Source organism: Cucurbitaria berberidis (assembly GCF_010015615.1).
Source record: "Cucurbitaria berberidis CBS 394.84 unplaced genomic scaffold K460scaffold_6, whole genome shotgun sequence".
NCBI classification, from domain to species: Eukaryota; Fungi; Ascomycota; class Dothideomycetes; order Pleosporales; family Cucurbitariaceae; genus Cucurbitaria; species Cucurbitaria berberidis.
This window is the reverse complement of record NW_024468940.1, coordinates 129,961-153,867: the sequence shown is the minus strand read 5'-3', so window position 1 is coordinate 153,867 and position 23,907 is coordinate 129,961. Positions and strand designations below refer to the sequence as shown.

Genomic DNA, 23,907 nt, shown 5'->3' with positions numbered 1-23,907 from the left:
TACCTCCTACATGGCTCGCCCTACCCAATGTTCCCATACAGAAACTCCAGGGTCAAGATCCAAAATATCCGTGTAGGGATGCGTCCGACGCAGCATGACCCTTGTGACGGGTACGCCGACAGCGACGGTACGATTGAGGGAGTCGGTTTGTTGGCCCTTGATGAAACAGTATTGTGGGAGCCTTTCTTCGTCTGGTTCCCCCAAAGTTGTCAGATGCCCGATGACAAGAGCGTCTAATTTGTAATCTTGCCCTCGGTGTAGATCTCCAAAAATTTGGTTGGCAGCTCTCTGCATCTGCATGTCAAGGACTCTCATATTGGCAGAATTCGTTCCAAGTCGCCCCAAATGTCCTATATCAGGTATGCGGACGTGGAGCAAGCGGAGCTCTCTCAAATGACGAACGGCCTCCTAGAATCTGTGAGCCCATGCCCTGTACAAAAGCCAGACTGCGCCCAGTTTGACTTACTATGAATTGTTTATAGGAACTATCTGATTTAAGGACTATTAGTGCTACCTCCTCAATTTCATATCCCAATTGTTGCAGATTGGGGCATACACTGCAAATTTTATCCAAATCGTCTTCTGCGAACACATTAACTCCCATCGAAGAATGCAAACTTAAGAGCCGAAGGTCTCGCCCCTTGGAAAGTATTTGATCCATGATGATTTGAGGCGGCTCAGGACAAACGTCGAAACCTACGTGCAAGCTCCGGATAGAACGACACGCTTTGAAGATCTTCTTAAAACAGCTGTCCAAGCTTTGTTGTTCGTCGCTCGGAGGGCTTACTACATCAACAGCTATGTTCTCGAGACAGAGTCCATCTTCTTGAGCACTGTTGCCTAGGTCCGTGAGGAACTGGTCAACTCTGTGACATGCCGAAAGCTCGATATGAGTCAGGGCAGGAAAGTTTACAAATTGAGAAAGTGGATGAAAAAGGTTTCCTATCTCCATTCCGGACAATTTGAGCTGTTTTAGATTGGGTGTATGCTGAGTGACGTTCCCTTTCAACACCGACTCGGTGATTTGCCGAGGAAGATCTTGGCTACGCTCTGTGCTTAAGGATAATTGCTGCAAACTATGGCCAATGAACATGATGTTGTGAAGCAAGAGGTCTATGTTCCAATGTTCGATGATATAGAGGTCAAGGGACTTTGAGCCATAAAACAACTGCGGCAAATGCTCAGGTTGACTGGGCTCGGCATGCAAGCTCATTTGAAGGTCTTGGATTGCGTTTTGATAGCTGCAAAGATGTCCGTTCAACAGGGGGTTTAAATGCCGCCGTGAAAGGAAGCTAAGTAAGTTAGCATGTTATGTATATACAGGGCTAGCTTTCAAAATTACCAGAACCGATGCAGAACGTGGTCAGGAAACATCTGCAAGATTTCATACAGAAAATCGTCTCGATCTTCAGGCGGATATTGTTTTTCCTCGCTGTGGGGGTAGCTCTGGGGTAGTTTGATGGGACCGGTATGGACAGACTCAATCTCTTCAGTGATACGCTCGTCCTCCACTACGAGCTCTCTGGTGTGGCGAAGATGGTTTCCGGCCCAAGCTACGTCGCATTGAAGGAATCGGTCCGTATCGTGGCTGCTCCACAATCGGATGTCGATGCGCTCATAAAGACGGGGAATGGCATGGAAGCGTAGCGCTTTCGAGGTCAGACATAGTGCTTTGAGGTCAGTGCGTGTGATGATCTGCTCAGGTCAGTGTATTTGTTTGGAAGGATTGGCCTGTGACCTACGTGTTCGAGGATCCCAAGCTGCAGTTCCTCTGGAAGACTAAGTAATGGGGATGCGGATGGTTGGGACATTGCTTGCGAGAGATTGTTGAAAGTCGCGCGGATAGTCGAACAGGACCTTGTTATGTGATTTGAAGTATGCGCTGACGGGGAATGGAGGGTTGCTGTATTGTGATGTTATGGTGTTGTGATGTTATGGTGTTGTGGTGTTGTGGTGTTGTACGAGCGCGGGGCAGGTTGAGGTCTGTGATCTGAACTGCAGTAGTGGACGCCCACAAACCAAAAAGCAATTCTTGTCACACTTAGAACCTTGCAACACACTGGGTGCATGGATTAGTGTCCTTAAATGCATCGCATTAGCATACACTAAACCTGGATTTCGTCGTTCTCAGGCAGGCAGTCTATTTTCTGGGCATACGAGCACCTAGTTAACCATATGGCACTCTTCTCTATCAATTTTACCTCAAAAAATCTCACAAATCAGCTACACGTCAAGGCCAAGGTGGAACCTCAATCCTCCGGAAACAAGCCACAAACTTCAATCCCTGATTCCTCTCCACCTTCTTGCCCTCTTCCGTCTCGACCCGCATCGCCCTCACGCATTCATCCATACCCGCTCCATCCTCCCCTTCCCCCTCTTCGAACACTTTCTCCACCCTCTCGAAACTAGGATGCTTCTCAAAATGCCCCTTCATCCACTCGTGCAAGTCTTGCACATCCGTGATGGTGTAGACCACGCCGCCAGGCCGCAGAACGTATGCATACTCCGAGTTTAGTGTGTAGGATACAATACGCGCTTTGTGTTTGCGTTGCTTGAAATGGGGATCCGGGAAACAGAGAAAAATCTTCGATAGTTGGTGCTTCTGGAAGAAGTTGGGTAAGAATTTCATGGTGTTGGCGCGGATGCACGACACGTTTTGATAGCCGTTTGTTGAAGCATTTTGGACCCGCAGCGCGCGTACTTTTTCATGAACGTATTCTGTGACCGAAGTTCGGATTTCCATACCTAGGCAAGTGTTAGTGACGAGGCTTGATTGACTGTTATTCTTGTTGTGGGCAGGGAACCCACCAAGTATCAGTGTATCCGGGAATTTGGGCGCCAGCGCAAATAGTAATCCACCGAAGCCGCACCCAATGTCTGCAATCTCAACATTTTTCGATATTGCCTTTACTGCCCGTTGGGTTTTCTCGTTCGCGTCATGTGACTCGTTCTGCGCGTCTTCCATCTCTTGCTCCTGCTTCTTGACGGCGTATGTGGGATACAAGCTCGCCCAGTCCATATCCGCAGGGCTATTTGGACTGTAATAATCAGCAAAGTTACTACTCAAACGGCAAGGGTGCAGTACTATGTCAAAGAATGATCTGAAAAAGGGTTGGCGTGTGCGCGTTGCCTGTAGAATTTCTTCTTTGGTAACGCCCCATGTTGCTCGTCGGTTAGGAGCGACTTTTTGTACTCTTCGCGCCTTGTGCGCTTCGCTGGTTCACCGGGCATCGTCGACACCTGGATATATCTTCCCTGGAGGGTACTTGGAAGTGCTGGACACGAGACTGAAGTTTAGGCAAGGCGAAAGTGGATTGGTCGGGCATCACGACCTCGGGAAGCGAGCCAAGCTTTTCTGCTAGCTCAAGGGTCTCTGATCACCCACAAGTACACCAGACCTAAGGTGGAGGCGATCGCAAAACGATCCACAATTGCATATCAAGCATGACGTCGTAAGGCAACGTCTGAATATCTCCAACCGATTCTAGACAATGTAGGAACCCCACGGCGTCCATCGCGTGCTGCCTGGAAGCCGTGAGAGTGAAGTAGGATACAAGAAGGCAACCCCAGAAAATACGCCCAAATGCTAATCCCAATCATATGCAAATTCGTTCAGTCGTGATCATCGGAACTCCATTGCGCCTTGACACCCATGATCTTCTACATGTTCCAATTGCAGCTTCTGGAACCTAGGACGTGTTAGCACCAAATACAGCTGCTCGGAGTGTAGGTACATACTTCTCGCTCTTGGCATGGAAGTAGATGCCCTCAATGCTGCCCGAGACCTGGTTGAAGCATATATAATAGAATCCCTCGAAGCTTGCGCCGCTGATCGTCCGGACGCGGTGATCTGGCACCAAAAAGTATTCTTTCCAGCGCATGAACAAATGCTCCTTCTGCATCCAATCCTTTGTGACTAGCTCTTGTCGCGACGAATATTTCGAGAGTGGCTTGTACGCTGGAAAACGAGCCCAGTGTTGTCGGTCCACCTTCTCGTTCGACCCCCACTCCGGGTGCTGTGTGATGAACGTATACTTGCTTCCAATGACTTCGCTTTCGAAGTATGTAGTCAAGCTTGGATGGTCTTCCGTTAACCCTGTCGGTGCATTAGCCCAAATATCCATTCCAGCCACAACGCAAGACTGCATACCTTTGATGCGTAGGTATCCGCACATGAACGACTCACGCATGTCGACATGCTTTATCTCTACTTCCACTTCGTACTGCTGGCGATCGGATGTCTGGCTGCCTTTGAAGCGGCTCCCGGGGCGGAGGAGGGAGGAGGACGTGTTCGGGAGGAACTACACTATACGTCAGCATGACCCCCCCCTAAAATTGCTGCTTGTTGTATGGGCTCGGTGGCACATACCCTGTGCGCAGGAAATGGCGACGACAGTTGGCTGGCGAACAGCGAGACTGGCAGTGGTGTGTTTGCGGAAAGCGGTGAGGCTTGGGAGGCGCGCTGCTCCTCCCCACCGTCATCTGTTGCAGTCATGGGCGTTGGGATGTCTCTGCTTGGGACTTCTATGTCTGTGTTCGCGGGCTTGGAGTGGGCTTCTGTAGGCGTTTGCGCATGGCCAGGAGAGTCTTGCGGCGGAGGAGTGGGCTGTTGCATTGGGACATGGGTCGCCGATTCGGCATTGCTGGCGACACCAAGATCGAGTTCTTCATTCAATCCGTGGGCAGTGATGATGCGCGACTCTTCTGGGCAGGTTGTGCGGCCAGCGATGCTCTCGTGCTCCACTGGCGAGACCATCGCACCATCGGGCGTCGGCATCCGGGAGTACGATGGGGGAATTCACTGGCAAGGAAGGTATAGATTACACATGGGACGAAACGAAGATGGGAAGGCGATTACAAAATAGGATAGTCAAGGATCAAAAGGCGTGGCGATGGGTGTGGTGTGCATGTTGGCTAGGGACTCGAAGGAGTGTCTGGACGGTGAGTGCAGGTGGGTCCGAGGGCTGGCCTGCAGTTCGCGGGGAAGGAAGCGCGCTAGCCTCATGGGGAACCCTTTGGTAGATGTGGGCTATAGCGAGAACGATATCGACAACGACAACGACATGTTCGAATTAATGGACATGAAGAGTGTAGCTTTGACCGTGTTGTATCCTCTACGAGTTGCTCTCGAAGAGTGATACACTGAATGCCTCCTGGCCTCCTGGCCCCCATAATTGCTCAGAACCCTTCAATCACACTTCCTGGCTGCCGCCATGCTTGTTCCTCAATAGTTTCACAGGCCCTGCAAGGCGTGACAGCCGTGAGCAAGACCCAGCAGCAGACTCCATACGCCATACCCCGCAGATTGGTCCATGTCATGGTCCATGGTGCGTTTGTAATTTGATCACAATGACATGGCCCCCAGCAAAAGAGTAACTCAACGCTACCCGCTCAGGGGAGAGACTTAGATTGGCTTGATCTGGGAATGTGTTAGTACAGCACGGAGATACTATACAATCCAGACCTACCTTGAAGTGTAGCGAGATTAACGAGAAGACCAAGGCTTTCAGGTCTTGGGCGAGATAGTAGAAAACACGTAGGCCTTCTGGGTCTGATGAGTCCTGTACATCCTGGAGCGAGCCGATTTTCGCAGTCTAAAGTTGTTAGAATGTCTACACGTTCGGCGAACAATGTCTACATACCTCAAAGGAAATATGCTCGCTACCCAGTCGGATCTCGAGTTCTTGTCGACCGTCCTTGTTCTTTTGGGGCCACTTCGTGTCATCTTCCCTATATGTGCATTAGTTGTAAGTTCGTAAGCTACTAGCTTAGGACATACTTTAAGATTTCGCTGTCCTTGACAATGCGCTTGATCTCGGCCACCAACGCATCACTGACACACACTTAAAGGGTTAGCGAGAAGCTGGGTTAGGAGTTCGGTGAAGCGTACTCTCTTTTCGAATGAGGGAATCGTTGCGGTAGTTGGAGTTGTTTGCATAACGTGCAGATGCGCTCCGGCCATCTCCGAGCACACGAAAGTCGAATTCTGCCCCCATGTGAGCTTATGATTGAGCGAGTTGATCAGGCACTACTGACCTAAGAATTCATGGCCGAATCGACCTTGGTGACCTGAGCTGTGAAAATATGAGGATCAAACACGTGCACTGAAGGAGGGAGAGAGCCTACTAGTATCTGAGATAGAACGGTTCGTTTGTGATTGCCATTGTGGTCTCTCCTATGCACAAATTTAGTGAGTATAGGTCGATTTGGCCAGATTTCGATGTCGCTTCGTAGCCTGGGGTTGCCTTCAGTCGCTGGAAGTTCTCGCGATCCTCGGCGCGGACCCCTGTTTAGCGAGTCTTGGCAAAGGCAGGTGGACAACCATTTCGTGAACAGACACCTGGAGCGTAAACATCGTCAAGTGAAGCGCTGCACCTCCGATTCGAACCAGTCACTATCTGCGCAGGGCAATCGTGTCCTTTCAACCACCTTACTAGAAGGCCACCGCTATACCGGAACCCCAAACCCCCCAGCACCGAGCTCTCGATCCATACACGTAGCATCCCACTTATTCTGGAGAGCAAGGGCATTGAGGGCTGACGGCCGCCGCGGGAGCCACAGCCATTGCAGCTGGACACACTTTTGCCTGACAGCATCGAATAGACAGCCCGATCGACAAAATGGCGACGTTTCTCGAGAACTCGTATAGTCTGGTACCGAACACCTGGCAATCTAGCAGTAGGGGACTCCGGAGGGCTGACTGAAGGGCAATAGGTACACCAGGACAATGCGGCCGACGTCCCGGCTCAAAATGAGCTCAAGCAATCTCTGGAGAAGGGCAATGATGAGCAGAAGATCGAGACCATGGTGCGCCCTTCCAATTGCGACTGCCCCGCCCTGCTAGAGTTGGCTGTCTGACAAGCTTGTAGAAGAAAGTCCTCTCGATAATGCTCAACGGCGATCCACAAGCAGGCCTCCTCATGCACATCATACGATTCGTCATGCCTAGCAAGTCGAAACCGCTCAAGAAGCTCATGTACTTTTTCTTCGAGGTGTGCCCGAAGCACGACGCACAGGGAAAGCTGCGACAGGAATGGATATTGGTCTGGTACGTCAACTTATACGCGATAATTGGAAAGGCGGAAATTGACGACTGCATAGCAATGCGATTCGCTTCGACTTGCAGGCACCAAACGAATATGTGCGCGGAAATACGCTGCGCTTCGTGTACGACACCCAACCTCAGCTGTCTGACCACTGTTAATCCATGTATAGAACGAAGCTACGGGATGCTGAGCTTGTGGAGCCACTACTACGTAAGCCTGACCAAGAACTGGTATTCTTGCTTCGTGCTAACAATCGTGGAAGAACCGGTGCGCCAATGCCTTACGCACCGACATGCGTACGTTCGAAAGAACGCAACCTTCGCCATCGCCGCGATCTTCACCCATCTTCCCGAGCTCATGCCAGATGCGCCTGACCTTTTAACCACATTCCTGGAGGACGAGAACGACCCCACCTGCAAGCGTAACGCGTTTGCTGCGCTTGTGTCTGTGAGCCACGAGAAGGCTCTGGAATACCTCAGCACCGTCTTCGATTCTATTCCGAACCACGAAGAACTTTTGCTACTCGCGGAGCTCGAATTCATCCGCAAGGACGCCATTGTGAACCCAACCAACAAGGCAAGATACCTTCGACTGATATTTGACCTCCTCGAATCGCAGGTGTCAACCGTCATCTACGAAGCCGCACATGCTTTGACTACTCTTACGAGTAATCCAGTCGCCGTCAAGGCTGCCGCCGGGAAGTTTGTAGAATTGGCAATCAAGGAGCCTGATAACAATGTAAAGCTGATCGTTCTGGAGCGGGTAGACCAATTACGGCACAAGCACGAAGGCGTACTGGATGACTTGACAATGGAAGTCCTCCGTGTCTTGTCGAGCACTGATCTAGACGTACGCAAGAAGTCGCTCAACATTGCCATGGAGATGATCTCAAGCAGGAACGTGGAAGAGGTTGTTCTCCTTCTAAAGAAAGAATTGATGAAGACCGTTGATGAACAGTACGAGAAGAACTCCGAATACAGGTCGCTCCTCATTTCGGCAATTCACTCGGCCGCCATCAAGTTTCCAGAGGTTGCCGCAAGCGTCGTCGGATCTCTCATGGACTTCATCTCCGATGTTAGCAGCAACGCTTCTGCAGTTGATGTCATCTCCTTCGTGAAGGAAGTCGTCGAGCGATTCCCAGATCTGCGAGCCTCGATCATTTCGCGTCTCGTATCGACTCTCGGGGAAGTTCGCGCTGGCAAGGTCTACCGCGGCGTACTGTGGATTATCGGCGAATTCTCTCTCGATGCCAAGGATATCCGGGACGCGTGGAAGGGAATTCGATCATCACTGGGTGAGATCCCTATCCTGGCATCCGAGCAGAGATTGCTTGATGAAGCATCGGACGGTAAAGAGAGCACCGAACAGGTCAACGGGCACGCAAAGCCGGCAGCTCCGTCAGGGTCACGAAAGGTTCTCGCAGATGGTACATATGCTACGGAGAGTGCGCTCACCTCTTCGGCGGCTGCTAAAGCGAAACTGGAAGCGGTCAAGAACTCCCAAAAACCACCACTACGTCAGCTCGTCCTCGACGGCGATTACTACCTGGCTACGGTTCTCTCCAGCACTTTGACTAAACTTGTCATGCGACACGCAGATCTATCAGAGGACCCAGCGCGTACAAACGCGCTGCGTGCCGAGGCGATGCTCATTATGATTTCAATCATTCGCGTTGGCCAATCTCAGTTCGTCAAGACTTTCATAGACGAAGACTCGGTGGACCGTATCATGTCATGTGTCCGGTCACTCTCAGAATTTGCACAAAGGAAGGAGCTCCAGACAGTTTTCCTCGAAGACACGCGCAAGTCATTCAAGGCTATGGTACAAACAGAAGAGAAAAAGCGAATAGCCAAGGAGGCTTTGGACAGGGCCAAGTCAGCTGTCAACGTTGACGATGCGTTCAACATCCGCCAGCTCAAGAAGAAGGACGCAGACGGTAGTGACGAGATCGAACAAGATTTGGAGAGGGCTACTGGTGGCGACAGTGCAACCGAGGACATGAGTTCGAAACTGAGCCGTGTTGTTCAGCTTACTGGGTTCTCCGATTCGGTATACGCTGAGGCTTACGTAAAGGTATGAAGTCTCACAGCCCGCTCAGAGTATCTGCTAATCGTCACAAGGTTCACCAATTCGATATTGTACTCGATGTGCTCCTCGTCAACCAAACGACCGAGACGTTACAAAACCTTACCATCGAGTTTGCGACTCTTGGCGACCTCAAGGTTGTCGAACGCCCTTCAACGCAGAACGTTGGTCCTCATGACTTTGTTAATATTCAAGCGACTATCAAGGGTAAATCACTCTTTTCCAGGACCACCAATGCATATGCTTACTAGTATAGTTTCCTCGACCGATACTGGCGTCATTTTTGGTAACATAATATACGAGGGGTATGTACCTCGTGACAAATCAATATCCAGCAGCTGCTAACGATGACATAGTGAGAAAGGAGTTGACTCTAATGTGGTTATACTCAATGACGTGCACGTGGACATTATGGACTACATCAAGCCAGCACAATGCACAGAAACACAGTTCCGCACCATGTGGACCGAATTCGAATGGGAAAACAAGGTCAACATCAACTCGAAGGCCAAGACTCTACGCGAATTCCTGAAGCAGCTCATGGCTTGCACAAACATGAGCTGTCTTACCCCGGAAGCGTCGATGAAAGGCGACTGTCAATTCTTGTCTGCGAACTTGTACGCTCGGAGTGTCTTTGGTATGTCTCCTCACCCATGTGGTTTGATGTGTCATTTGCTAATCCGTATTAGGCGAGGACGCTCTTGCCAACTTGAGCATAGAAAAGGAGGGGGAGAACGGCCCCATTACAGGATTTGTGCGCATTCGTAGTCGATCACAGGGGTTGGCGTTGAGTTTAGGGTCGTTGAAAGGTCTGAACAAGGTTGGCGTGGCATGAGGGGACTATTGACAAGGATTGCTTTGCATGTGGAGGCCGCGCCAGGGAGTTATTCGAGAGAAGTGTACGCAAGAGGAAGGTTGCAAACTTTCACGGTCAGTCCATGGACAAATGCGCATGCAACGCCGTTTGGGAATCAAAAGTCGTAGAAGGCACGGCAGATGGTACTGTAGCATTGGATTATTCCCAAATGACACAAAGGTTGTTTATGACGCGTAATGTTCGTGTTGATTGACATGTATCATTTTCCCCAAACTCGGATGCCTCGGCAGGGTCCAAACGCGGACGTTGTTCGTGTTTGTCCGTCAGCAGCCGCCCCAGCTGTTCCTTAGCGACAGCTTACTTACTTGACCTCGTTGCTTAGGTTGCTTTCCTGCCTTCTCTTCCTCGTAGACTCCAGCATGCTCGCCAGGCCTCGTGACTTCCTGCGATAACCATGGCTTCGACTGCGGGTGACGACAATCCTTTTAGAGACCCTTCGCTTGCCCCTGCTACTCTGCCGCAACCTCCGCACTCGACCGACGATACGAGGGATCATGCGAATGTTCCCGACACGCTCGCTGTGGGCAGAAATGCCTCGCTGACGCTGGGGACAGACTCTCTGATAGTATTGGGTACACGCCTCGCCTAGGCCGCACACGATGCTCTCGCTCACATGTGACAGATGAGGCGCTGTTGGAAAGCAAAAGCGGAAACTGCTGCGGCCTGTCTCTTGCTGGCAGTAAGCTATGTTCCCTTCGTTTGTGCCCGTCAGCCGCTCACAAAGACAGAGAACAAATCCACTCGTTCAATACCCTTCTACAACATCCTCTGGGCTGAGCACTCGGACGACGGCCAAGTCACCATCCAGTACGCGCAAACCGTATCAAACAAAGCCGTCCGGCCCGCCATCATCAGTTACACTTTAGATAAACCGGATAGTGGACTAGCAGAACCTTGGACGGAGAAGCTGCTCGACCGCGCATACGGAGCATCGCAGCGCCAGAAACGCGTCAAGGTGCTCATAAACCCTTTTGGGGGACTGGGTACTGCTGTGAAGATCTACCACAAGTCCATCGCGCCCATCTTCGCGGCTGCGCGGTGCGAGCTGGATGTGGAGAAGACGCAGCATCAAGGTCATGGTGTGGAAATTGGACAAAACATGGATATTGAGGCCTACGATATAGTCGCTTGCTGCTCAGGCGATGGTGTAGCGCACGAAGTTTGGAACGGACTAGGGAAGAGACCAGACGCGGCAAGGGCTCTGGTCAAGATGGCTATTGCACAACTCCCCTGTGGCTCAGGAAATGCGATGAGTCTGAACTTCAATGGGACGGATAGCCCGAGTCTGGCGGCACTTGCTGTTGTCAAAGGGCTACGTACACCTCTGGACCTGATATCCGTCACGCAAGGCGACCGTCGCACCCTCTCTTTTCTCTCGCAGTCTGTCGGTATAGTCGCCGAGACAGATCTTGGGACTGAACATATGCGCTGGATGGGAAGCGCGCGCTTCACATGGGGCTTTCTGGTGCGACTCATGGGCAAGACTATCTATCCTGCCGACATCGCCGTAAAGGTCGAATTCGACAATAAGCCAGCGGTGCGAGAAGCCTACCGTGCTGAGGCCTCCAAGCCACCACGAAGCAACGACGACCGCGCACTGCCTCCCACCGACGAAGGCCTACCAACCCTCAAATATGGCACCATAAACGACCCTCTCCCCTCCGAATGGCAGCTTATCCCCCATGACAAACTCGGGAACTTTTATGCCGGAAACATGTCCTACATGTCCCCCGACGCAAATTTCTTCCCTGCCGCCCTCCCCTCCGACGGCTGTCTCGACCTCATCCGTATCCGTGGCGACATCCCCAGACACACAGCCATCAAAACACTATTGGCCATTGAGAACCACACATTCTTTGACATGGAACATGTAGACTATCAAAAGGTGAGCGCATACAGGATTATTCCAAAGGGGCAGAAGGATGGGTATATCAGTATTGATGGGGAGAAGGTGCCGTTTGAGGGTTTCCAGGCCGAAGTACACAAGGGGTTGGGCACGGTGTTGAGTAAGAGTGGGAGATTGTGTGAGGCGAAGGGAGTGTAGAATGTCGTTGGTGGCCATGACATGCGCTGTTGCTAATTGCACGGTACAGAGATCCCACCATGTCTTCCGGGCTGAGGAAGGTATTCATTGTGTTGTAGATAGGCTTTTTGTTGTTTGGCTTGAGGTATACCATTTCTCCTCACTGTTCATAGATCGAATACTCCATTCGCGTTTTGTAGGTAGACTCGATTTCTCACGTCTATCATAGTCTTTACTTGACTCTTCTTCCGTTAGACATTAAGTGAGTCTGCGCGGTGTAAGTTATTGAAAAGTCACCAGCCATTAATATCATTATCGTCATCGAAGCCATCATCATAAGCATCATCATCTGAGCACCGGTGGATAATAACCTCCGCTCAACATATTTCGAGCAACTCCGTAGATCACTCACAACAAGTACGCAAACGCCATCGCCAAAGCCGCAACCACTACACCCACCACACCGGAAACTGGACTCTTCGACGCAGCACTAGCCTTCGGCCTCGTCGCATCCAGCGCATCGCCACCAGACTTTGTAATAACGTAAATCTCTCCCGTCGCATCGCTCGACACATACAACCTACCATTACGGTCCCACGCCAATCCTGCGGGTCGAAAGCAGTTGCCCGGACACGCGGTCGTGTTGCTGTTGGAGAAGATGGGTGTTAGGGCCGTGGTGCTGGACGATGGCTTCGTGGGCTCGCCGTTCGCGCTGAAGGAAATTACTGATACAGAGTAGCCGACGGGGTCGTTGCGGTTCCTGCAGGGTGACAAACGCGTTAGTGGATAGTTTGCAATTACAACGAATTGACAAGGAGGGTTAGAGACGACGACGACGACATACCAGCTTCCTCTCAGGCTGACGTAGAGGTTCTCGCCCTTCGTGTCGAACTTTATATCAATCGGCGAAGTGTGCGGTTGAAAGACCAGTCTAGGCTTTTGCCTCGCGTCGTTACAAAATGCATCCTGTCGCGTAGCATTCTCCTCTGCAATGGCGAACTGGTCGCCGATTTGAAGTTGGCCCGCTGATGAGATCTCAGAAATGTTCCATGCACCGTAACAGAGGGGGTATCCGTAGTTTGCATCTAGGAGGGAGTTCTTTGCATCCTCAAGCTTGCCGTGGTAGTTCAGCTCTTCGGCGGGGTTATTCTCGTGGATGGAGAAACCGTCGCGCTCGATGTTGTCTGCATTGTTCTCTGCGCTCCATATACCGCCGTCCGTGGGGTTCTCAGCTAGGCCGACGGCATTGCGGAGACCCCAGCCTAGTGTGGTACCGGTAGTGTAGGAGATATCGTTCTTTGAGGGGTCGAAGATGCGAATTTGGGACTGTCCGCTGTTCACGTCGACAGTGCTGAGATCAATATTCTCGTCACTCCCGCGGGAAACGAGAAGCGTATTCTTTGACTTGCGAGACAATAAGAGAGTGCGAGTGACTTGGCCGTCTGTCGTCATGCCTTTCACGATGACTTGGCCGTTGTCGGATACAGACAGTTTGGTCGAGTCGTAATTGTACTTGAGGACGGATTCGCGGCTAGAAGCGTAGAGCGTTTTGCCGTCCTCGGAGAGCTCGATGCCGTGGTTGAGCTATAAAGCATCAGCATTGTTTTTACTATTCTTCTAGTCATCAAGGAGGACTGATATACAGTGCCATCGCTAACAACAGTCTTCTTATCCTTCAATGTTACGCATGACCCAGCACCCTCGACTTTGAACGCAGTGACGCCAACCTCCCTCTCCACAACCAGCAGGTTATTGTTGTTATCGAAGATGAGACCTCGCGGCTTGTCCAAGTTCTGTGCTACGAGCCTGGCCTCATAGTCGCTTGCTACGGACGGAGCTGGGTACTGCGCTGTGAGGGAGGGGCAGCTTTGGGCCAAGACATGGGCCTGAAGGGCAGCTGTAGCGAGGAGGATTTTGTTCAACATGGTTGTTTTTGTGCAGGTTACTGGTAATTAAGACGAGTTAGGGGTAAAGACCAAGGGTTGAAGTATGAAGTGCGACGGTAGAAGTTATCTGACTCGTCCAGCTGAGCAAGAACAGATTGGCAGGCTGCATTACATGTCGTAAAGTTTCTCCGCACTATTAGGTACGCTTTTTCTCCAACGGCAGCAGGAGGCTTCTTCTCCATGCGCTGCTGGGCCGTTCTTATCTCCAATGACTCCTTTGCAGTTCGAGATGCATAGCGCTTATGCCTCCTACGTCCATAGCTATCCTCCTACTGGCTGATTGCGGTGGCCGACAAAAGGGCTTTTCTTTGCCAATTCCTTAGATTTTGACTGGCTCGGAAGGACGAAGCGTTGCGGGCATAGTCCTCTAGTCGAGCACTTGGAAACATGGGGTTGCAGGTCGAACGAGCCGAGAACGTGCGGCGTTACCAAAAGGGCAAGACTTGTTAGCAACTGGTATAGTGATTTGTCTACCCGCCAGCACGGATGCGCTTCTCTCGGTAGTGGATATAGTTGCCGTACACAATCAGACGTTGAATGCTTGGTATAACTTGCTGAAAACCTGTAACTCGTTTAATTCTCAACTCCTAAAGCTACATCGAATCATTCCTTCCTGCCATGTCGAGCTCTTGTCATCTTGACAGAAAAAACAAGGACCGCTAGCGTCCACCGCTGACCCCAACAATGTTCTCCTGATGCTCTGCGTTCCAGCCCAGTGCGATAAAGAACCAACAAGCAACAATCTAGCGCGGGGTAGATCTAAAAGCTATGCTCCAACGATATCTAGTCTTAGCTTGGCCCGCCCCGACCCGCCGGTTAAAGTGCCAGTAGCTGGATAAAAGCGGGGTAGTCGATGCTAAGCTGTGAATGTCGTAGCATGCACTGTCCCGACAGCGTGGGAAACGCTTACGTCGCGCATTTACATATCGTGGTGTCGATGGCGCTTCCGTGTAACGTGAAGAGGGATGTTTTGCCGTGTGGACGTTTGGTGGATGATGAAGCCCTGGAGAAGGAGAGACTGGGCTTTCCATCACTGGCTTCGAGATGGGTGTGGCTGATCGTAGGGAAACTTCGTGTCGTTCATGCGATGGGACCTTGGAGCTTTTTTCCAATAGCTTCACCTATCCTTGTCCTCATCCTGTCCAGGCCATGCAATCTTCTTTTGCCAAACCGCTCTGATACACGCAACCGTAACCATTAGCCACATAGCTACCAGAATTATCGTCATTACACTTGCAACCCATTTAATCGCCTCACTCCCTAGTTCCTTCGCAATCATCGAGGTAGCAGCCATGAAGCCAACATTCGGGAAGACAAAGGCCCACCAGGCTAATGAGAAAGGCATCTTGCCTACCACACTGATATTCCCGAGGACTGCGAGGCAGAATAGCCAGAACGCAAAGATCCATAAGAAAATGCCAATGAACAGCGTCAAAACTTGAAGCATCTCCGCAGCGGAAGGATGTTCTGCAAAGTACCCGTACGAAGGGATAGCTTTTGCCTGGCCCATGAGCGCCACAGTGGTAAACGCACATGCGCCAACGGGAATGAACATGGCAGGCCGCTTCGATGGAGCCGGTAGCCCTTGATCCAAGATATTTCTGATGTACCCCACAATAGCAACGCAGGACTTCAACCACCCAAAGCCCTGATATGCACACCCGGACACGATGATCGCCACCGCGCGATGTGGTGGCTGTGAGCCCGCAATCAAGGAGGCGATGGTACCCGTCAGCATAGCTGAGTAGCCCGCGAGAAAGATACTCGGTAAGTATGGAATGGGGCGCACGATACTCCACTGGATGAGTACCCAGTACTGAAACACGCTGTTCACCAGTGAACACGCCGCATACATCCAGTAGAGCACGTATATGGTATCGATAAGCCAGGGGTATGCAGGGCCCTGCGTGACGCCATAGACTTGGATGTTACTGATTATGACACTGATGCTGAGCCAGAAGGCGCCGAAGAAGAAGGATTCTTGCGGGTGCGTGAAGGAGCGTTTGAAGTGTGTGGGGTACAGGATTGCCCGGGTTATCGTGCAGGCGCATAGGACGCTGAAAAGAGCGATATCGAGGAGGAAAATGACCAGGCCGATGTAGTAAAGACCTAAGGACGTTAGTATGCCAGGATTCTCCAGAGTATTGGGGAGGAAGTAGGTAACGATAGACTAGACGTACCATTGAATCTATGCGGCGTCACTCCGATAGCGATGGAGAGGCCCCCGGTGCCCATCGACGAGAGAAACCATGCCCATGTGAAGTGCTTCAGTCTCAGGCGTAGACCGACTTTCTCATTGTACTTCTCCTCCTCCTCATACTCGCTCTCTGCAAGAGTGGGCGTTGAGCCATCGCCAACATTCAATCGTAGTATATTGTTATTAGTATTCATTCCGTAGTAAAGAAGGAAGTAATCGTTGAGATGCCCTGGCTGGGCTCTTTTCGGGACAACTTATAATGTAATGTACGAAACATGTTGGGCGACGAGAAATTGATAAAAAGGAAAAGTCGTCGAAAGGCCCGGCCCGTACTTTGGAAAACACGTTATAAAATAGTGGGTCTGGAATTTTCTGTGCGTTATCTTGTGAAGCTTACGTCAAGCTCGTGTTTTTGGTTGGTTCTCGAATTTGAGATTTAGTGAGGTCGGAAGACAATCAGCGATGACGAGCGGGTTCCAGTGTATGTTGAATAAATTCCGGCTGCGCTATTCCCGGGACGGACGGACCCTTATCCTATAATTAGGTAGTCCCGAGGCGCACCACTTATGATGCATAACACCACCACACGCGATAATGAGAGAGGTCCAGATCCTTGTTATCTCGAAAAAACATTTCCCCCTGTTTCATTGTATTATTTTTTTTCAGGCTATGCGCTGAATCTTATCTTTTGTCTGCTGCCTTTTCTCCTTCACCTTCCACTTGATGTCCCCAGGCTGCGGCCATCTATAATTGACCGGCGACTCTCCTCCCGCGAAGATGAAAAGATCATAGATAAGTCCGCCAAAAAACGCACCGCTGATTGATGCCCCCCAGGAGCCATATGCCCAGTAGCCACCTTTGAATGCGTCGGGATAGCCCGCCCACAGCGCGACAAGTCGAGGACCGAGATCACGCGCAGGCGATATGCCCAGCCCTGTGTTGTACCCTAGTGCAATCATAGTGACAAAGCCCGTAAAACCGATGATGAGGGCTGTCATTCCTTGACCAGGTGGCGAGTTCTGGTCGTCACCCAGTGCGAACGTGATGCACACATACACCGCCATGTACACAAAGTCATTGAAGAACCCCCCAACCGTTGTGAACGAAGGTCCTTTTGGGAAAAGCGCTTTGCCCGTCTTATCGAGTGTCAGCCCAGGATCAACCGCCAAGATGGCATCGCGATACAGACTGTGAAGGGTCAGTAGAGTCCGGCGGATTGCGGCAGTTCGAGAGCACTTACGCGTAGGCTAGCGCTCCGGCACACAGGCCTGCTAGCATCTGCATGCAGATGTAAATAGCGGCCATTTTCCACGGGAAGCCACGATATATCGAAAGGGATATCGAGATGGTAGGGCTGAGATGAGAGCCAGAGACACCACCACCCAAATAAATGCCGATCATAACTGCGAACCCCCATCCCCATGCCTGCGTCTCGAAGCTACCGGTTGCCTTTTCAGAAGTAGCCACAGAAAGATTCACGCAAATACCGATCAAGAGATAGACGAAAGTCTGCGAGTGTTAGAACAGCCTTATGCGGATGTGACGGTATACTTACTGCCAGAAACTCCGCGGGCGCTTGGGGATACTTTGCACGCAGCCTAGCGATAGGATTGCGATACTGGTTGTAAGATTCCTGTTGCGCCTCATGTTCGCGGTGCTGTACTTCCGCCTTGTCCTTTTGGGTTTGACTCGTTTCGTGGGACGCAAGTTCCTTGAGCGGAGGAAGACCATCTTGCATTCCAAAGTGTTGCGTTTGTCCCTGTTGGCCAGAATACGACAAACCACGCTCGTTCACTGGCGCACGATCTCCACCTTCTCCGCGTTCTCCGCCGTCGCGACCAATGCCCCGATGGTAGAGCACATGGTCTGCTTCATCGGTAGGTACTCGTCGAACGTTGACGTTGCGGCCTCGAATTGTGGTCCGAAAGTTGTCTGGGTCTTGCGGTCCATGAGGTGAGGTTTCGTTTTCGTGTCCCAGTGGGACCTGAAGATGATCCGTATCTTCGTTAAAATCTACTTTAGCATGATGATTAGATTTGATCGATAGGCACATAATGTAAGATCGATGCACACTGACCTTGGTTCTTCTCAAAGTCTAGTCCGTCGTTTCTGGCAACGCCATCGTTGTCTTGATCTTCTTCGACTTTATACAGTGATTTGCGCAAATCTCCCTTTCCCCGCCACATGCCCCGGCGAACGGTTCGCGGGAGTGGCGCAGCTAAACCAAAAACAGGCTTGTCCTTCTGTTGATTGTACCAAGGATTGAGTGCGAAGTACTCATTCTCGACATCAACAGTTTGTTCCGGTTTCCTCTCAGCTCTATGGTTTGGGTCTTCAGTCATGTCCGTCTGATTGGTGAAGTTGGTGCGAGCGGTATGGCTACGCTCAGGTCCAGGCCGCGATTGATTCGACTCCACTACGCGCGCGTTGGCGTACCGTCCCATGCTTGATGCAGTCGAAGAGTTGTGATATAGCCTTGGTGGCCTGAAATCCGTCGTAGTTTGCTGTCTTCGCCCAGCCATAGAGTTATTGGGTGGCTGTTGATTGGTGCCATTGTTTTGTTCGGCTAAGATTAGTCAGAATGGTTTATATCAATGAATTTTGGTGGCAATGGAAGAGCCAAATATGGTAAGTGGCTAGTGGAGAGTTGGGAAAGTGTACCTGGACCATCTGGTTGCGGTTGCGACATACTGACTTTTCTGTGTCAAATTTCGAGGCACTTGCAGTCAATTGAATGCAGACCGATTGTTATTTGAGACATAAGCTGAGGTTGTAGATCATTTATGCGTTTTGTCGCTCGACCATGGGAAAGTGAAGAATTGCGTGCGTGATGTCATCGCCAGGGCACTTTTTTAGTACGCCCACATCTTCAGTGGAGCACCTTGCAAGATCATTAGGTACGCACCAATCGCTTTGTTTCACGACCCAAATGCTTGTAAAAAGCATAATTTCCGTGAGTCAATCGCGAATGCTGATGCCCAAATGAGCCTCATCGCGATCCCTAGGCGGGATTTGCCACACGCGAAAGTGGCTGATTGGTGCTTCATCTTGTACCACGCATGGACTAATCGCCACGACCCTGGTCGATTTTTTATTTAACACGAAGAAAGGGTGCCGAGGTTGCATGGTAATAGCAGAATGACTGGATTATAATCGAGATGCTCACATGCTGATTAGTTGGTTTGGGATCAGCGTCGGAATGTGGCTTATGATACTTTGACGGGCGAGGTCTACCAACCCAATTATTAGTCCTGCTTCCAAACCGCCTACTTGATAGGGAAACCACGATTCGCGCGTTCTTGACGACATTTATTCAGTCCCGGAGCTCATTTCTCACTGCTGGGGCGGCCTGCATAAGACTAGTCGATTGACTCGACCTCGGGAGATCGAAGCATGAGTTCCCAACGTGGCATACCACTATTGAACATTCCCATATCGCCGGAACGGTCGGCAGGTTTCAGGCAAGTAACTAGGCATGTAGAGCAAGTAGGGCGTTGTTCTGCCACTGCCAAAGGAGCAGTGACTCGCGGAAACTCGGGCCTCCACATTTCCTTGAGAACTTAGTGTGAGTGAAAGGAGAGATTTGCCCCATTCGCCGAATAATTGCCTTGGAACTTTCTATTTTGAGATTGGTATCTACGGGGTTGCGGGGAGTATGATGAGATGCAACAGACCCTATCCCACGGTCATGTTGCTCGCTAAACGCCCATGCGCATTCCATAGGCTGTATGAAAGCCACGACGCCGAGCACTTGATGAATGCTAGAGAAGGTACAGGCTCGACGTTTCGTTACCCGAACTTGTATTAATGAATCCGTCGCGGATAGGGCTCATGACACTGCCATTAACTTGTTTTGCTCTTGAGCCAAAGTCAGGCCTTCGGGCGCTTGTCGGAAGAGTACAATCTCGGATTGTTTGAAATATCGCCGTGCATCTAGACATTGGTTAGTTGTCACAGACTAGTAAAATCTACACGGGTGATATACCTTCGTCAATGAGTACTAAGCTGAGGTAGTAGCGAGTCGAGTACTTCTTGTTGACCTCTCGGAAGGTGGGCGTAAGGTCAAAGCCACCGAGGAACAGCCTGATGGGTATGGTTTCGCCTACAAGCCCGTTAGCCTAGCTCTAGAAGTAGTAGGGATGATACATACCTCGCGATGGTGAACCATCCATGATCTCGAAGCGAACCAGAGTCTCGCTCTCATTGTACTGATTAGGCGCGGTACCTGTTGTCTCTCTCCGGATGATGGAGAGCTCCATGTGCTTGATCTTTAACCGAACTAGCAAGAAGTATATCCTGCCTACAATGACGTCCTTGAGGTGGTATTTCGACTTTGAGTATTCAAACTCGATATGCAGGCAGTCTTCGATGCCCACGTCCATCTTGATAGAGCTGTTCGTCTCCGGGGGTATCCGGTATGAATAGACCCACAGATCCTTTTCCCTTACTACGTCGGCCATTCTCCGTGACACGGTGACGCGCACAAAGTAGCGCAGCTTGACGTTGATGCCATTGTACGACTCGTATTGCTTCTCGACGTTCTTGAAGTTGAAATCAAACGTCTGCGGGTGCTGCAGCTCGCCGGGCGATGCTAGCTCCTGGCCGAGGGAGAGGAACTCGTAGTGGTTGCCGCGATCGAAGAACATCTCTAGCGAGCCTCATGTCAGTGTCGGTTCGCCATATCAAAGCTATCCGAGTGACCCACCAATCGTGCCAATGAATTGCACCTTGATGCCCGTGTGCTCCAGTCGCTTGCCATCTTTGGGCCTGACAGTAACCTGGCCCTTGACCGACTCGCCATCTAGGTACAGCGGGACCTTCTCTTTGCGGTTCTTGTCGAGCTTGACGTCGACGGCCGAGCGGTCATCGAGGTCTTCGAGCACGACGTCGATGTCGACCGGGGTGGAGAAGAAGTATGACATGGTGGGCGGCGGCAGCTACCGGACTGCTGGCGCGTTTCTGGATGGATGCAGTGCAAGCAGTCAACTCAACGCTCGCGTCGGTGGTCGGCGGAGCTCGACTGAGGTTGCCGTTATCCATGCGCTTGGCCTAGTTGGGGAGGTCACGTGCCATCTCCTGGCCAGTATCAATCATCAACCATATCCATGGCCACCCACCCCAGCCTGTTGCATCATCGTGCCTCAGTTGGCTCACAGCGCCTTGTCCCTGGCATACTGGTCTTCATGGGCCCACGTCACTTCTTACCGCGTCCTGGGCGCCGTATAACAATAAACTGGTCACACGGTCAGTTTGCATACAGCAAACATCAGACACAGGCGCAACGGAGATGACCGCACTATGCAGACAGGACATGCAGTGTGTGTGTGCTTCTTTCATCCAGCGGTGAGCTGTACACGAGCATCTGCGACACCGGGGCGTACAGGGAGAACGCTTGAGGCTTCCGTTCAGCTACTAGCCTTCAGCATCCTTCATCCAAGCTCGCTCGACGACCTTCGCCGGGCCGAAGAAATTCAGTCGGCTCGCGTGACCCCCACGCGCCATTATCAACAGCTTCTCAGGGCGCAAGTTGGTCAGCGTTGGCTTCAACCTCACTCATTGTCCTAGGCTACAGCAACGCAACCGCTCTCTTCTGACCAAGACCATGTGCTCAATGCGGGGATTCCGGGGCACCGCGTCGAGCGTCTGCGCTGGCACTTGGCTACCCTGAAGCCTGCAGGATGCAGCAGTACCTGACGTGAACTGGGGTTTCAAAGTGCGGGGCTAGCTTGATCCGCCACTCGCATCATCCCACGCGCTACTGGTTGCCTTTCAAACGCCGACGACCATGTCGAAGTCTTTCCTTCTTCCCCGTCTGGCTTGCCGAGTCAGGGGGGCGCCGGGTAGCAGAGCGAATTTGCCGGCGGTTGCAGTCTTTGGCAAAATCTAGCCTTATTTGCATTCGCAGCGTCGTTTTGCGGTGACATCAGTGCTTGGCTATTAGAAAGTTTGTCCCAAACTATGTTCCACCCTTGCCGTCATGCGCCCCGGGAGGAATCTCCAGACGAGGCGCCCACGTCTTAAAATGCGCACTGCCCCAGCTCGAATTGGCCTATTCGTTATTGCTTACCATTGCTCTACATAAGCTTGTTACATCCGCTTCCCAACACTATATATTCACCGGAACGTATCCCCGTTTCTTTGTCTCTGGAAACCCAACTTCAGCTACTAGCGCCTCGCCTGACTTTCAGCTACCACAAAAGAGCGCCCTGTCCTCCCGTTTGTGCCATCTAACTCCATCATGATGCTGCAAACAGTCGAGCAATCACATCTCAAGCCATTACATTATGCGCCGCCGCCCACACCTCCGACTTCCAACACCGGTTCGACCTCGAACACCCCGAACACCTCGTACACCTCATCTTCTCTCAACTCTGCAAAGGCCGCCGAAATGTCGATTACTGACCATCACCATATCCTCATCGTCACTGGTCCTGCAGGATGTGGCAAGAGTACAATCGCTAAATATCTTGCTGATCGGTATGGATTTGACTACATTGAGGGCGATGAGGTAAGTGGTTAATCTGCGTTACACTCTACTTTTTCTAATCCTTCAATAGTTCCACCCGAAAGCAAACATTGACAAGATGGCCGCTGGAATCCCGCTGAACGACGAAGACCGATGGGACTGGCTCATTCTCCTCCGGGACCAAGCACTGGTTGCTTTGAAGGACGGCGCAAAGGGCGTGGTAGTCACTTGCAGCGCACTCAAAAAGAAGTACCGGGACGTCATCCGCACTGCCAGACTCTATAACGAGGATCCGAACGCCAATGTCCACTTTGTTTACCTCCGCGCCGATAAGGAGACCTTGCTAGCCCGCGTCCGCGCCAGACAAGGCCACTACATGAAGGATGCCATGGTTGAGAGTCAATTTGCCGCTCTCGAGGAACCCGACGAAGCCGAGTGCAAGCAACTGAAGGATGTCGAGATTGTGGATGTCAAGGGAACTTTGCAAGAAGTCCAGGATCTCGCGACCGTCGCCGTTGACAAGGTCCTAGTTGGCACATCTCGACAATAACAACATGCGTCGAGATTAGTTAGCTGGTTTCCTTTCGGCAATTTCCTTCAGGCGTTTGGCATCACACATCTTGGTACACGGCTCTTAAAATGGCGCAACTGATACATTATACCCTTTCAAGACGGGCCGGCATGCAGTACATATGGAGAAATATAGATTATTCCAAGTTCTTCTGTGTTAGGATGTAGGCGCAATTGCAGATTTGCGATACGTACAAAATGTCATTGAACTAATGCACCCCACCAAATCCAGATCTTACGGATTTGCTTTTCGCAGCTCGCCCGCTTCCCAACAGCGAAGCTTTGCTGAGCTTATTATTAAGGCTGTCAATGTCCTCCAGCCTGTACCCTCCTCTATCCTGTAATCGGCATCGACAACAGCCCCTAGCACTAGGAATACAATCTTGAAATACGTATCCATGTAAGCCTCCGACTCGCACACAGTTGCCTGAGCGGCGATCGTCATTGGAACTATCCGCCGTGTAAGATTAATTAAATTAAGCAAGTACGCTAGCCATATTCTAGATTGCTTCCCCGCTGCTACACCGACTCCTGTCCTCTCACCTCCCAATTGAATGAAGAACCGACAATAAAGCAAAAATGATAAGAAAAAAAAAGCTGGTTGTCCGCGAATCAAGGGTATAAGACGCAACAATACTTATCTTTCCCCATCGATTCTAGCACATACCCCCGTTGTAGCCAGGGATGTACGTCCGAG

At 51.2% G+C, this 23,907-nt stretch overlaps 10 protein-coding genes across 10 annotated transcripts; 3 read left to right on the top strand and 7 right to left on the bottom strand.

Annotated features, from left to right (window-relative positions):
• Positions 1 to 6: 6 nt before the first annotated feature.
• K460DRAFT_410072 (uncharacterized protein) lies at positions 7 to 1,811 on the bottom strand (the record flags this gene model as incomplete). The annotated part of the gene is made up of 4 exons (XM_040937328.1): positions 7 to 408; positions 467 to 1,292; positions 1,343 to 1,695; positions 1,743 to 1,811. The coding sequence occupies 4 exons, from the start codon at positions 1,809 to 1,811 to the stop codon at positions 7 to 9; spliced, it is 1,650 nt and encodes a 549-aa protein (XP_040783219.1).
• A 308-nt stretch (positions 1,812 to 2,119) lies between these two features.
• Positions 2,120 to 4,902, bottom strand: K460DRAFT_398605 (uncharacterized protein). The gene is made up of 7 exons (XM_040936207.1): positions 4,370 to 4,902; positions 4,151 to 4,301; positions 3,739 to 4,096; positions 3,665 to 3,689; positions 3,086 to 3,240; positions 2,809 to 3,038; positions 2,120 to 2,745 (listed from the first exon to the last, which is right to left on the bottom strand). The coding sequence occupies exons 1-7, from the start codon at positions 4,775 to 4,777 to the stop codon at positions 2,231 to 2,233; spliced, it is 1,842 nt and encodes a 613-aa protein (XP_040783218.1). The 5' UTR covers positions 4,778 to 4,902; the 3' UTR covers positions 2,120 to 2,230.
• Positions 4,903 to 4,978: 76 nt separating this feature from the next.
• K460DRAFT_346748 (Mago nashi protein) lies at positions 4,979 to 6,241 on the bottom strand. Its single transcript, XM_040931320.1, has 7 exons — positions 6,127 to 6,241; positions 6,037 to 6,074; positions 5,891 to 5,986; positions 5,780 to 5,843; positions 5,643 to 5,730; positions 5,469 to 5,594; positions 4,979 to 5,419 (listed from the first exon to the last, which is right to left on the bottom strand). The coding sequence occupies exons 1-7, from the start codon at positions 6,162 to 6,164 to the stop codon at positions 5,405 to 5,407; spliced, it is 465 nt and encodes a 154-aa protein (XP_040783217.1). The 5' UTR covers positions 6,165 to 6,241; the 3' UTR covers positions 4,979 to 5,404.
• Positions 6,242 to 6,349: 108 nt separating this feature from the next.
• On the top strand, positions 6,350 to 10,171 carry K460DRAFT_346745 (coatomer subunit beta). The gene is made up of 10 exons (XM_040931319.1): positions 6,350 to 6,653; positions 6,715 to 6,807; positions 6,870 to 7,048; positions 7,102 to 7,167; positions 7,216 to 7,256; positions 7,309 to 9,119; positions 9,167 to 9,338; positions 9,388 to 9,436; positions 9,488 to 9,768; positions 9,821 to 10,171. Exons 1-10 carry the CDS (start codon positions 6,621 to 6,623, stop codon positions 9,964 to 9,966), a joined length of 2,871 nt encoding a protein of 956 aa, XP_040783216.1. The 5' UTR covers positions 6,350 to 6,620; the 3' UTR covers positions 9,967 to 10,171.
• A 231-nt stretch (positions 10,172 to 10,402) lies between these two features.
• K460DRAFT_410067 (uncharacterized protein) lies at positions 10,403 to 12,052 on the top strand (the record flags this gene model as incomplete). Its single annotated transcript, XM_040937327.1, has 3 exons — positions 10,403 to 10,580; positions 10,631 to 10,687; positions 10,737 to 12,052. 3 exons carry the CDS (start codon positions 10,403 to 10,405, stop codon positions 12,050 to 12,052), a joined length of 1,551 nt encoding a protein of 516 aa, XP_040783215.1.
• A 387-nt stretch (positions 12,053 to 12,439) lies between these two features.
• Positions 12,440 to 13,962, bottom strand: K460DRAFT_346740 (soluble quino protein glucose dehydrogenase; the record flags this gene model as incomplete). The annotated part of the gene is made up of 3 exons (XM_040931318.1): positions 13,675 to 13,962; positions 12,876 to 13,615; positions 12,440 to 12,791 (listed from the first exon to the last, which is right to left on the bottom strand). Exons 1-3 carry the CDS (start codon positions 13,954 to 13,956, stop codon positions 12,440 to 12,442), a joined length of 1,374 nt encoding a protein of 457 aa, XP_040783214.1. The 5' UTR covers positions 13,957 to 13,962.
• Positions 13,963 to 15,094: 1,132 nt separating this feature from the next.
• Positions 15,095 to 16,368, bottom strand: K460DRAFT_294738 (uncharacterized protein; the record flags this gene model as incomplete). The annotated part of the gene is made up of 2 exons (XM_040929510.1): positions 15,095 to 16,086; positions 16,158 to 16,368. 2 exons carry the CDS (start codon positions 16,366 to 16,368, stop codon positions 15,095 to 15,097), a joined length of 1,203 nt encoding a protein of 400 aa, XP_040783213.1.
• Positions 16,369 to 16,836: 468 nt separating this feature from the next.
• K460DRAFT_420536 (aquaporin-like protein) lies at positions 16,837 to 18,863 on the bottom strand (the record flags this gene model as incomplete). Its single annotated transcript, XM_040938085.1, has 5 exons — positions 16,837 to 17,362; positions 17,415 to 17,683; positions 17,730 to 18,190; positions 18,252 to 18,740; positions 18,836 to 18,863. The coding sequence occupies 5 exons, from the start codon at positions 18,861 to 18,863 to the stop codon at positions 16,837 to 16,839; spliced, it is 1,773 nt and encodes a 590-aa protein (XP_040783212.1).
• A 1,140-nt stretch (positions 18,864 to 20,003) lies between these two features.
• Positions 20,004 to 21,096, bottom strand: K460DRAFT_380452 (vacuolar protein sorting-associated protein 26B-A; the record flags this gene model as incomplete). The annotated part of the gene is made up of 4 exons (XM_040935263.1): positions 20,004 to 20,107; positions 20,160 to 20,276; positions 20,325 to 20,822; positions 20,880 to 21,096. 4 exons carry the CDS (start codon positions 21,094 to 21,096, stop codon positions 20,004 to 20,006), a joined length of 936 nt encoding a protein of 311 aa, XP_040783211.1.
• A 1,319-nt stretch (positions 21,097 to 22,415) lies between these two features.
• K460DRAFT_346729 (carbohydrate kinase) lies at positions 22,416 to 23,578 on the top strand (the record flags this gene model as incomplete). The annotated part of the gene is made up of 2 exons (XM_040931317.1): positions 22,416 to 22,682; positions 22,732 to 23,578. The coding sequence occupies 2 exons, from the start codon at positions 22,416 to 22,418 to the stop codon at positions 23,188 to 23,190; spliced, it is 726 nt and encodes a 241-aa protein (XP_040783210.1). The 3' UTR covers positions 23,191 to 23,578.
• Between the last annotated feature and the right edge of the window lie 329 nt (positions 23,579 to 23,907).

Bases quoted from the DNA above. Each gene is read 5' to 3' on its own strand.
- K460DRAFT_398605 (XM_040936207.1), bottom strand. From the start codon at position 4,777: ATGCCGACGCCCGATGGTGCGATGGTCTCGCCAGTGGAGCACGAGAGC. The intron at 3,690-3,738 runs GTATGTACCTAC...AACACGTCCTAG, and splicing joins TTCCATGCCAAGAGCGAGAA to GTTCCAGAAGCTGCAATTGG. The intron at 3,039-3,085 runs GTACTGCACCCT...TGATTATTACAG, and splicing joins TCAGATCATTCTTTGACATA to TCCAAATAGCCCTGCGGATA.
- K460DRAFT_346748 (XM_040931320.1), bottom strand. From the start codon at position 6,164: ATGGCAATCACAAACGAACCGTTCTATCTCAGATACTA. The intron at 6,075-6,126 runs GTAGGCTCTCTC...ATATTTTCACAG, and splicing joins CCGTTCTATCTCAGATACTA to CTCAGGTCACCAAGGTCGAT. The intron at 5,987-6,036 runs GTCAGTAGTGCC...ACATGGGGGCAG, and splicing joins ATTCGGCCATGAATTCTTAG to AATTCGACTTTCGTGTGCTC.
- K460DRAFT_346745 (XM_040931319.1), top strand. From the start codon at position 6,621: ATGGCGACGTTTCTCGAGAACTCGTATAGTCTG. The intron at 7,168-7,215 runs GTACGACACCCA...ATCCATGTATAG, and splicing joins GGAAATACGCTGCGCTTCGT to AACGAAGCTACGGGATGCTG. The intron at 9,120-9,166 runs GTATGAAGTCTC...AATCGTCACAAG, and splicing joins ACGCTGAGGCTTACGTAAAG to GTTCACCAATTCGATATTGT.